The 12,570-nt window shown below is 35.8% G+C and overlaps 2 protein-coding genes across 2 annotated transcripts in view; one reads left to right on the top strand and one right to left on the bottom strand.

Annotated features, from left to right (window-relative positions):
• LOC150108433 (dnaJ homolog subfamily C member 2) overlaps positions 1–6,907 on the top strand; it is a 337,407-nt gene extending 330,500 nt beyond the window's left edge. The window contains exon 17 of the mRNA XM_090415844.1: positions 6,643–6,907. Within this exon, the coding sequence (XP_090271970.1) occupies positions 6,643–6,711 (69 nt within the window). The 3' untranslated portion in view covers positions 6,712–6,907. The remainder of the gene's footprint in view (positions 1–6,642) is intronic.
• A 2,477-nt stretch (positions 6,908–9,384) lies between these two features.
• MAGE (necdin, MAGE family member) overlaps positions 9,385–12,570 on the bottom strand; it is a 207,129-nt gene continuing 203,943 nt past the window's right edge. Inside the window, exon 10 of the mRNA XM_090390466.1 lies at positions 9,385–9,543. Within this exon, the coding sequence (XP_090246592.1) occupies positions 9,385–9,543 (159 nt within the window). The remainder of the gene's footprint in view (positions 9,544–12,570) is intronic.

Here is a 12,570-nt window from a genome sequence, read left to right as displayed (position 1 = left end):
TTTGTCAACTGTTTGCCTACTACAGGATTAATGGAAATGAATTCCAGTAGTAGTTGGTCAGGACTTGTGGAGAACCTACCCCGAAGGATAATGGCTGTAATCGCAGTGAAAGCAGGCCCAACCTTACATTGACAGCAACACTGTAATGACAAGAAATACAAACAGTTGCTGTCTGGACACTTTTGATAACATAGTGTACACTATCTGATCAAAAATATCTGAATGCCAGCTCATCCCAACTCTCACTGTAGTATGAAAGGCATTGATGTTGAAAGTTTTCTCACTTGTATTATAAATTGAAGATGCCAAGGAATTATATTCTTGGTTTCATCCTTTATCCAAGTGTAAGCAAACAAAGTTTGTGCATGAAATAACTTCATGACAGGGTAACTTATATATAGAGGCTAAACATCAATTGTTTAGCCTCGTCACATCAGTTGCCTAGTATCCCATAATGCAATGCACATATCCTTACAGATGTGTATAAAGCTATGCATTATGGGAAAGCTTGAGTAAAGGTTTGTTCACACTGATGAGACTTCACACTACAGTGCGAAGCCACACCCCAGATAAGATACCAAGGTTGAAGTAATGCAGAAGTCATATTTCCATATACAAGTAACCGAAAGGTGTCACACCTTATTATTAAAAAGTTTAAAAATTTTAGAAAGACATTAATATGGAGTTGGCCCACCCGTTTATGCTATAATAGCCTTCAGTCTTCTGAGAAAGCTTTCTTTAGATTTATGTTGCTGTGGTAATTCTTTTCCAGAAGAGCATTAGTCAGATCAGTCACCATTCTTGCACAGACCTCACTTTGTGGATGGGGCATTGGCATGTTGATATAGGACATGGCCTTCGCCGAACCACTTTCATAAAGTTTGAAGCACAAAATTATCTAGAGTATCATTATAGGCTGCTGCATTAAGATTTCTCATCACTGGAACCCCATCCTGAACAATGATAAACACTCCTAGACCACGATGCCTCCTCCACCAAATGTGTACTCATTCATCAGCCTGTAGATGGTGAAGCATAATTCATTACTCCAGAAAACATGTTTCCACTGTTGCAGATGCCAGTGGTTGTGAACTTTACACCACTCCACCTGACACTACCCTTGCTGGTGTTAGGCTTGTATGAAGAACATGGATTTCTATGTTCTTCAGCTCACATCATATAGTTGTGGTGCTAGCATTGTTTTCGGAGGCATTTCAGAACTTAGTAGAGAATATTCTAACTGTAGAAAGGTGATTTTTTTTGTGTCACGTGCTTCAATACTCAGTGGTCCGATTCTGTGATTTTATGCGGCCTACCAGGTCAAGAATATGCTGTTTTGCCTAGGTGTTTCTACTTCACTATAACATCACTTACAGTTGATTGGAGCAGCTGCAGCAGTTTAGAAATTTCCTGAACTGAATTGTTGTAAAGGTGGCTGGCATCTTATGATAGTGTCATGTTAAAAGTCACAGTATGGTCCATTTTACTGTTAATGTTTGTTTATGAAGATTGCAAGACAACGTGATTCCTTTCATAGCTGTGAGCTATGAGGGTGGTCTGAAAAGTTCTTGTCCTAACAATGAAAAAACGAATTTATAATTTTGAAATTATTTTTATTTTTCAACATAATCTCCTTTAAGACTAATACATTTATTCCAGCGCTATTATTCCGTCCTTGTAGTGGTTCTCGGTAAGATTGCAAAATACTTCTCTACAGTTGCAATCACCTCTTGATTCAAAGAAAAACGCTGAACCAGAGAGGAAGAGTTTTAGTTTTGGGAAGAGATAGAAATGAGAGGGAGCCAAATCTGGGGAATAGGGTTCCAACAAATCATAGTGCAGATTCCTTAATTTTTCCATTGCCAAAACACTTTTGTGGGCAGTTGCATTGTCCTGATAAAAGATGATTTTTTCTTCTGCAAACCTGGTGTTTTCTCACAAATTTTTTCATCTAGTCTGGTTAAAAGATTCGAGGGTTTATGAAGAAGAGTACCTAGTTATCGGTGAATCCAAGTCCCATCCACAGTAATAAATCAACGCACAAAATCAGTTTTATTCTTGTTAAAATGCTCCAAGCACTGTTCAGAGATTTTCATGCGAGTGCGTGTTTGATCTGCTGTGAGCAAGCGCAGCACCCATCTTGCGCAAAGCTTTTCATTTGCAATTCTTCATGCAAAATATATACTACTCATTCTTTTCAAATGCCTATAGACTCAGCAATTTCACGCACTTTGACTTGCTGGTCATCCAATTTCATATCGTGCACTTGGTCAATGATTTCTGGTGGTGTTACACTTTTTGGACATCCTTCACGTGGATCATCTTCAAGGTATGGCCACGAAGAAGAAGAGTACCCATAAACTTCTATGAACTTCGAATGAATTTCTTTTGGTGTTAAACCTTCTTTTACAAAGAATTTTATAACCACATGATACTCAATTTTATCAAGGGATATAGACAACACTTTTGCTTCAGACAGCTGTATAAAACAAACTGCTTGATAGAATGACTTGCAATTTCACATGGATGCTTATGACAGATGTACCAACTTAGAAAAAAAAAATCTTGTCGATAGCATTGCCATCTTATGGTTGAGGCCAAGAACTTTTCAGACCACCCTATTATATATAGCTACATCCATTACTATGAAAGGGTCTTCAGATATTTTTGATCAGTTAGTGTACATATGCTATAAAATTTTATAAAATATTGTATACAATAAAGCAGAATTTAGAACACTGCAGCTAACATAGTAGGCGGTGAGTAAAGATGCATATCTGGTCACTGTAGTTTTTAATTATGATATTAATATATTGTAATATCACCATATTTGACAAACATGACAGAATTTTATGCAACTCTCAACCAACAAAATTTTGGTAATTAAATCTGTAGTATGTTAATACTGTGGTCAGGCTTTTTTTTAATCCAGAAACCCTGTTCTAGAGAAACACAAAACTGTTCTATGCCACTTCAGACCTCCTAATAAGCAGTTTGGTTCCCAAACGAGTGATGAAATTCATCTTCCTAAAGACAATCATAAACATTCATAACCACCATGGGATTTGAACCTGCAACTTGTTGGTTGAAGAGCAGATATACTTAACTGCTCATTCAACACTAGGATAGCAAACTATCACCCCCATTTTGCAACAGCCAGTCTTATGATGCTACATGACAGGTTTATTCTGCTGAATGAAAACTTCTTAATATCAACATATCATGTTTTTGAATGTTTACCATATTGTATGATATTCTGAGTAAACTTATAAAAAAAAAAATTAGCAGTTTAATGCAGTCATGATTGTAGATTAAGTGAACATTTCATAGTCCCCCCCCCATAAAAAAAAATAGCCTGTTCTTCTTGTAATAACTTTTATATAGTACAGGTTTCCTTCCATTTGATCCTGTGTAATGAAGTGTCCAAAGTGTGGTTTTGCTAATCCTGACTTGCCATTATGATTTTAGTGAATGTAACTTTTGTATTCTCCAAGGCAGATCTTTCTGTGTGTCCATAATAGGCCATATTAGTCACAGGAAACTTTGTAAATTCCAGAATGCGATAGAAGATGGAGTTTGTCCTTTGTGAGCGGATCATGGCTGCTAGTTTTTAGTGTTGTTTGAATATGTGATGCAATATTTTCAGATATATCCTGGATAGATAGGATAGGAATAATAATGCTTTGGTCTTGTATGTTTGCGTGGGGGGGAGTAGAACAGGTTGTTGAGTTTGTGGCAAAATGTGCAAGAACAAATAGACCTAGCTCTGTGAGGATCCCATACTTGGGCTGGATGATGGCCTGATTTATGTGTGTGTCTGCTAGTATGTGTTGGCATTCTATAAATAGAAAAAGATAGTGGACTATTGACTAGTGCATCAAGAAAGGACAATTCTTTGATTCTTTTTCCTGATGTGAAGAGTATTTTGGGGTGTTAGCTGTTAAGATGAGTTACAAAAAAGAATCTTCTCCTTGTGGCCAAAAGGCAAACACATCATCCATATAGCACAGCCAGACTAAAGGTTTCAGGATAGCTTTGCTAAGTGCTCTAAATGCTTCATATAAAAATTTGCCAAAGGAAAGAGAGGGGATGGAAGCTTATTGCAACACTGTTAATTTGTTTGTGGATTTTTCAGACTTACTATATAACTGAGTTATTTTATTGGCAAGTAAAGTAAACCCACATGTATAGTAAATCTGAATAATTCCAAAATATAATGGGAGAGGTTTGATCATTAAATCAAATCTCTGTTAGTGATACATTAGTAAATAAAGATGTGATATCAAAACTAACTATAGCGTTTGAATGTTTATAAGAACATAAGTTTTTTTTTTTTTTTTAATAAAAGAAGAAAAGGCACCTGTGAGGAAAGCAAGTGACTTTGCTAACTGTTTGACAATGTAAGTGGGATTGTCTGCTCTCGACTCTGGGGAGTGTGGAAAGGATATTAGATTTGTGAAGTTTTGGGGGCTCCATAAATATGGGGTGGTTTAAGACAAATGGATTTTAGCTTGCTAATGATTTCTTTGAGCCAAAAAGGAACTTCTTCAGTTAGTTATGAACTTTTTCTTTCTTTTTTAGATGTAGTAGGATCTTGTTATATTTCATAAGTAGAGTTGTTATCTAGAAGATCCTTCATTTCTCTCCTCAATTCATGACAGTTGCATCTTAAGCATTAGTCATCATGAATTTTTTTTTTATTCTTGTATAACTTTAATTATTTCATTTTGTGGTAGTATATACAGGGTGTTCGGGATAAATTTGACAGTTTCGTAAGGAAAAAGAAAATCTTCTTTGTATCTATTAAATTTAATGAATTGACAAAAAAACATTACAGGCAGAGTTAATTACAATACTATCAACAAGATTTACTCAAAATAACCACCATTAGCATCGATCACAGCTTCAATTCTGCTTCGGAACCTCGAACAAGCTGATGCTACAGTCTCCCTGGGAAGGGCCGCAAAAACTGTTTTAATTTTATCCATTAACTGGGCTTTTGTATTACTGGAAGTGCGATTGGTGTCTTTTTCAACTGCGCCCCATACAAAATAATCCATGGGGTTAAGGTCTGGGGAGTTTGGAGGCCAAACATTTGGACTGGTGAAGTCGTAGAAATTTTCAGACAACCATTTTTGACTTTTCCCAGAGGTGTGGCAAGGGGCCGAATCCTGCTGCCATACATACGGCCTACCATTGGCTACCCTTGTTATCCAGGGCTTGACTACAGTTAGCAACTCCACGAACAAAGCCCGAATTCCAATGCCAGGGTTCTTCAACACCTGTTCCTGCAGATTTGCGAGGAATTCTGCTGTACGAACGCAATCAGATCGTCTGCTAGGGATCTTTCTTCTTGCTACATCCTCGTAGTCACCATTGCAAGTCTCTAGTTCATGCCTGATTGTTTTTACTGTATTCAGGGAGCATTGGGCAGCAGTCGTAATATCCTTATTTTGATGGCGGGCACGAATCATCATGATACAAGTTATTCTCTTCCATGATTCAGGTGGGTTCCAGCTATCCATCCTTTCTGACATCTTGTATATGAATGAAGAAGGGTCCAAACTTTTAAATGAAGAGAAGTGTGTGTTAATACATGTAACTTACGGAAAAATATAATTAATTATAAATATGTCAAATTTATCCCGAACACCCTGTATATATACTGCTTTTAGGTAGTTTGGATGTTTGCTAGCTGAACATTATTGGATATTGTAAGAGACAGACTGTACATACCATATTTTATATTCATTATAATTTCAAGATATGGTACTTGTCTCAGTATGATAGAAAAGTTATGGCCTCAGCTGAGTGTTAATAGTTTCTTTTGTGAGCAACTTCGATGATAAATTTTCAACCATGCAATCTTAATGAAGTTGCTATTAGCATGTTGTGTGTTGTAATACTGTGAATAACATCCTACACCTCAGCCTGTGTCATCTCATTGATCCTACTGCATTTTTTCTTTTAGGCTTGCACGGTGATCCGAATGCATTTTTGGAAATTATGGAGACAACTACCGTGTTTGAATAAAAACTTTAGTTTACTATTACTAAAATTTTACAATTCGACGTTTCGACCTTTATGTCAAGGTCATCTTCTGGAGCGTACAAATATACACAGGAAACAAGCTATACTACAATCATACTGGTTCGTTAAAGACACTGACTAACCGCTACCACAATTGTTGGCCTGACCTCTGCTGAAAAAAAAAAAAAAAAAATCCTACGTTTACTGTTTATGATTCTTGAAAGATACTAATATTTTCTGTATGTGGATCTTTTAAGTTTCTACAAATGCTTTAAAAAAAAATTTTTTTTTTTTTTTGCTTACATCACTTGTAAGCTAAATTATCAAGATGATTGTAATAAACTATAGCAATAACAGTTCCTTCCTTAATAACAAATGTCATTAAAGATATCAGTATTTAACATAAATAAAGGATTATCTGCACATCAAAGAATTTTATATTATTATCAGCAGAGAGAATATTCTGGAATACAATAAATATCTGATTTTGTTAATTTGATATCAGTTTCTTTGTTTGTACTTATAATAATAAACATGAAATAATGCTTTCAAACTTAAGATGAATATAAGGTAAATATCTTAAATTTTTTTTTTTTTTTCCCCCGTCTCCAGGATTTAGTTGAGATGGTTCGTGCAAAAAAGGCTGCACAAGCTGCTGTACAGACCAAGGGGAAAAAATGACACCTGTTCTGTATTAGGGGAAAAAAAATACAGATAAATATTATTAATAGTAACTGATAATTTTGAAACCTTTGTGGTGCCTACAAATAAACTTTGTTAAAAATATGACCTATTTTCTTGTACAGACTGCATGTAATATATGTTTGAGTTTGTATTAATTATTGTAAATAAATTCAAACATTATATATTTGTGTTACATTTTAGTGGTATTCACTCATTCGAAAGAGTTATAATAAAAGCCTTTCACTTATGAAAGAATACATAACTTTCAGACATGAGCTACTTCAATAAGAATTCAGAACTTTCAAAAGCACTAATAAAAGAAAATTAAATACATGCTAATGAGCAAAATTTGTCATTTTAAGCAGGGCATTGTCATAGCAGCCAAAGATTTGCAATTTTGTAAACTCTCACTCATCTTCAAAACAATATGTAAATATTGTTTGCATTGTATAACTGCCCACAAAAGGTGGAAATCTATAGTGCTTTGTTATGGTTTGTGTGCTTAGCATAACATGCTCTAGAAACCAACCTTATACTTTTTCAAGCCATTTCAGGACACTAGTAAGCAGGGTGATGGTCTCTGTATCTCAATTGATTATAATGACTTGTCATGAGATTTTACCAAGAAATTTTATACTTGGTTTTAATCCTTTTCCTAAGGAAGCAAAACAATGTTTTGTGCATGAAATATATTCACAGTTATAAACAGTATGAAACATTGTTATGATCTGGTATCAAGCACTGTGAGTTGTGACCACATTCCTTATTGAGGTGGCACTTGAACAATCTCATTTTGACTATTATCTTCATGTACTCATTTGTTACCGAATTAAGCTATGCATTTACAATTTTGTGGGTGTTTCACATCTCATATCATATTACTGTACTGAATTGCATAAAACTTCATCGTACAGTTTTTGTGTTATCATGATTTTTCTGTTTCTTAATTTATGGAAACCAGAGTATTTTGTTCTGTGGCTCTTCCACCAGATGGCTTCAAATGCACAAATTTTCTCAGTCTCACTTTCTTGCTGAATTACTACACTTGCTGGTAGCATTTTTTCTGGTATCATTAGTAATATTCCTTACTCTGTCCTCCTGAAAATAGTGTCCCTTAAATTCTATTACTGTAATAATCTTCTTTCATCAATCATGTCTCACTAATCATTTTAGTTTTTCCCAAATCATGTAGAATAATTCCAAAAACTCATTACCTTTGTTTTCCAGATGCTGGCATTGATATATGTGTATTGCAGTATTCTCCAGGTCCATAGCTAGCTACCCTTGCATCTTTTAGTAAGTGTCCTGTTCAGTTTTGAATCCTGAGAGACTGTGGTCTCTAAAGACTCTTGAACACATATAGAATTTATTAAGAGCTCCAATATATTTATCCAACGTGACATGGACAGCATCAGAAAGATGTGTTAGTTGTCCGAGTGTTCAACAAAAGCTAATAATGTTATATTATTAAATTGGTTGGTTTTGTAATAAAGCATTTTGTTTATGATTTTAACCATTAATCATGATTACCATATGTACACAATTTCAAATTCAGCAAGAATCTATCCCATAAAATGGTTGAAAAATATGGAGACAAGAAAGTCTGCCATCAAACTTTAGTTTATTACTATCACCTCAGTGATCTCTAAAATAATGGGGAACAGATTTTGCCACTCTAAATCCACAGCAAAACTGCTGTCATATGATCGTTCACTGTAAAAATAAATTTTTGTTGTAGTTCAAGATTTTTGAGTTGGAAAAAACTTCATATTGTGCAGTATTTCGTGAAGTTTTTTGCAATTAGGCTACCTGTATATGGAGGATGATGATGACTTCACATCAGTTGCCTTAGTATCCCATAATGCAAAGCACTTCCTTTCAGAAGTGTATATTGCTGTGCAATTATAGAAAGGGTCACTACCAGACCAATTTTGACCTTTATTGAGATACTGTTAAGGTGCAGAGGTACTTATCTCCAGAAACTCAGTGATCTATAGAATCACTCTAAATCCTTCTGATTGAACCAAAAGGATCACTCCTTGTACCTCATCCACTCTGTTCCCCAGAATCAAGCCCAAAGACAAATATTATTAAAATGTCTTCAGTTGGAGCCAGACCCAGAAGAAATACCAAGGTTAAATTAATGCACTAATCCCATAGTTTCCACATACAAGTAATGAAAAGACTATATATATATATATACCCCTTATTAAAATACTATGGATCAGAAATAGTTGTAGGAAGTTTCTCCACTTGATTAGAGATTAAATTAAACTTGCCAAGAAATTCTGTTTTTGTTAAATCTTTATCCAAGTGTAAGCAAACAAAGCTTGCGTGTGAAGCATCTTCATGACTAGGTTACTTGTATATAGAGGCTAATGCATGAATTTGAATATGAAATGAGAGAATTTTGGGTATTGTTGCAGTTCAAAGTAAAACTTTCCGAGTATCATTCTTTTTGTAATATCATGATTTTTTTTTCAATAGTGGAAATGAGAATATTTTCAGTATGTCTGTGGGAGTCTTTTGAGGTGATATAGGATACCACTATACTTATTGAAGGCCTGACTTTATTATCAAAAAATAAAATGTTGATATGAAAATTCAAATCAAGTATAATATTATACCAAATATATATATAATATTGTAGTCAGTATTTAGCTGAAATATTCAGTTGGAATTATGGTAATAGTGTCCAGCACCAGCTGAAAATAATTTCGTTGTTGACTGTGATTTAGGAATAGAATTAATGTTTGTCACACATAATGTAAGAAAGAACATCGTAAAGACAAATGACACTAAATATGGCTGTGATGGAATTCTGGATAGCTACAAATAAAAATAATTGAAAAGAATAAAATCAACTGTACTTTTCTGTACAGATATTGAAAAGTTCTACATCTGAAAAATAATAAAAATGTCCCAATAAACATGGGGTCCAGAAATCTCGCATTTTCAAAATACAGCCCAATGTAGCAGTAGCATATATGTGACATTTTGTAATGCAGATAGAAGACAAAATGTCAAGAAATAAGCATAAAAATCTCATGACAAAAGAAACATTATACATGTACCTCACAGCAGATGTTCAAGATCACCGCTAATGATAGTACATGCACGAATGCTTCAACAAATTTCTCTGCAAGGAACACTCATGATTTCAACTGCCCTTCAAATAAAATTACACAGGATTTAGGTGATGACCAAGAAAGGAAGGACTTGTTTTAGGTGATAGATGTCTTGCATTGCCCAGTAAAACACCCTCACCCCACTTTTTGGAGGCATGAAGTGGCCTCTGCCATGTTTCATCTAGATCTAGGATAGGATTCTGATTTGTTTTCCATCCCCCTTTTTATTCCTAGCTGCAATGTGCAAAGGCATTCCTGTTCACATTCTCCACATCCAAATCTTAACTAGGGAACCAGTACCACCTCCATTTGAGGGTACAGCTGTAAAGTGATTTCTGCAGGATGGTCACTAGATGGTACATCACAATGAACCTATTGGTCACTCTTCAAAGGCTTCCCAATCAACTAGCAAATAATCATGCTGCTGCTCTTATTTTGTTATACTATCTGAGGCCCATGCTGCGATTGAAGTCTGAAATCTAGGTACCCCTATGCGAGACCAAGTCCATCACCTCTGCTGCAGGTTCCCCTGCTCTTCAAATTTCCTCTTTCTTTTTTTTTTTATTCATAACCATGATTAACAGATACAAAAATTTCAAGAGTCGCTTGCTAAAAAAAATCTCCCACAAAAGAAAAAAAAAGAAAAGTAAAAAAGAGATGGTAGTGCTTGTTGGAACTAACGATTAAAGTAGTGATAAATATAGTATGACAAATGAAAGGAAATGATTGATGGAAGAAACAAGAAAGGAAAGTGAAAATTGTTAGTCTATTACTGAGATAAGGAGGGAAATGTTAGCAAATGATTCAATGTGCATGCTGTGTAGAAGAAATGTGAGTTTTTGAATGTGCAGAGTGTGTTTGATGGTAGAAAGGACTTGTATAAGAGGGATGGCCTGCACTTGAATGGATTTGGAATCAGGTGCATAAAGAAATTATTGGAGGAGTCAAACCTAATTCAACAAGTCAGGGGAGCTAGATCATCTTGGGTGGAACTGAGAATGGGTATGTGAGTTCATCTAGGATGTATGTACAAACATAATAGTAATACAAATGTCAATGAGCATAGTTATGAAGGGATGAACTATTCTTTGGATTTCTGCTTGATGCCAAACTGAACCATACGGACTACAGACGTATGTATATTAAAAAGCGAGGAGGCAACTTATGTGTGGAATTTACAATTAAGACAGGGTGCATGTGGAATTATCGGACTGGAAAGTATGATAAGCTTAGGAGTTTGATTGGTTCAGTGCCATGGCATGTACAACTGCGAGGACTAGAAGTTGATAATGCATGGGAGGCAGTTAAGAAGTGTTAGCATGAAGCAATGGCTGACTGTATACCTAGAGTCCGAATAATAAATCAAGCAGGGGTTAAATGGATGAATAACACCATTAAGCTTGAGCTGCAAAAAAAAAGAAACAACTATGGAGGGAATTTAAGGAGAAAGGTGACCGGCAAGCCAGAAGGGTAATGAGTGTGGTAAGAAAAGCAAAAACGGATTATGAAAGAACATTGGCCATACAGGCTAAAGAGAATCCCAAACAGTTTTTTTTGATATGTTGCAAGTAAAAGAAAAAATGTATATGGCAGAATGATTTTAAAGAATGCCGATGGTAGGGAGGTAACTGAATCAGTTGATATAGTTGAGTTACTGAGTGAGCACTTTGCAAGAATATATCATCCAGGTGGTGACATTGCAGAAACGAATGAACCAGTAGATTATACGGGAATTGTGGTGAATGAAGTAGAGGTGAGTGGTCTATTGCATAACCTCAATGTCAATACATCTGTGTGATTGGATGGTATACCAGCTCGTGTCGTACGAGGAGCGGCTAAAGAATTGTCAGTACCCTTGACCATTTTGTTTAATTTGAGTCTCGGGTCTGGGTTAGTCCCGAGGGGAAAATAGTTCCACTGCATAAAGGTGGTTCCATGACTGCTGTTGTAAATCATTGACCGATTAGCATATCAGGAATCATTGTCAAGGTCTTAGAGAAATTAGTCAAGGAAAGAATACAGGATTGGATAGATGAAAATGGGATATTGTATGGGGGACAACATGGTTTTGTGAAGGGTAGGTCATGCCTCAGTAACTTGTTCACGTTTTATAACACAGCGATGGCTGAACTGGATAAGGGTAATGGGTTTACAGTGATTCTACTGGACCTTGCCAAGGCCTTTGACAGGATACCACATGGAACCCTAATCAGTAAACCGGAGCAGATGGGGATGGATATAGGGTTGGTGAGGTGTATAGGCGGGTGGTTGATGGAGAGATACCAGAGAGTGGTTTCTTCAGGAGTGGAGTCTAAAAGATGGCTTGTGACTAGCGGTGTGCCACAGGGCTCTGTTCTTGGACCACTGCTTTTCAATTTGTTCATCAATGATACAGGTAAGGATCTGAGAGGAAGTGTTCACTTGTTTGCTGATGATGCAAAGTTGGGTAGAGAAATTGTGAGTGCACAGGGCTAGGAAAAATAGATGTCAATTTAATGTGGCAAAGTGTAAGGTTATGCACTTTGGGGTGAAAAGAATATCAGCAGTATATCACATTGGTGGAACCGTACTCCAGGAGATTGATGAGGCCAGAGATTTGGGAGTGTTGGTGGATTAGGGAATTGAAGTTTAGGGGGCACATTGCAAAAGTGGCTAAATCAGTTCATCAAATCACTTGGCTTCTGAAAAATACTTTAACATGCAGAGACAAACAAGTTGTTGTTCCTCT

The sequence above is a fragment of the Typopeltis vanoorti genome, chromosome 3 (genome assembly GCF_054136105.1).
Source record: "Typopeltis vanoorti isolate ZY-2024b chromosome 3, IOZ_Tvanoo_1.0, whole genome shotgun sequence".
NCBI classification, from domain to species: Eukaryota; Metazoa; Arthropoda; class Arachnida; order Uropygi; family Thelyphonidae; genus Typopeltis; species Typopeltis vanoorti.
The sequence above is the reverse complement of the archived record's forward strand: the minus strand, read 5'-3'. Positions and strand labels throughout refer to the sequence as shown.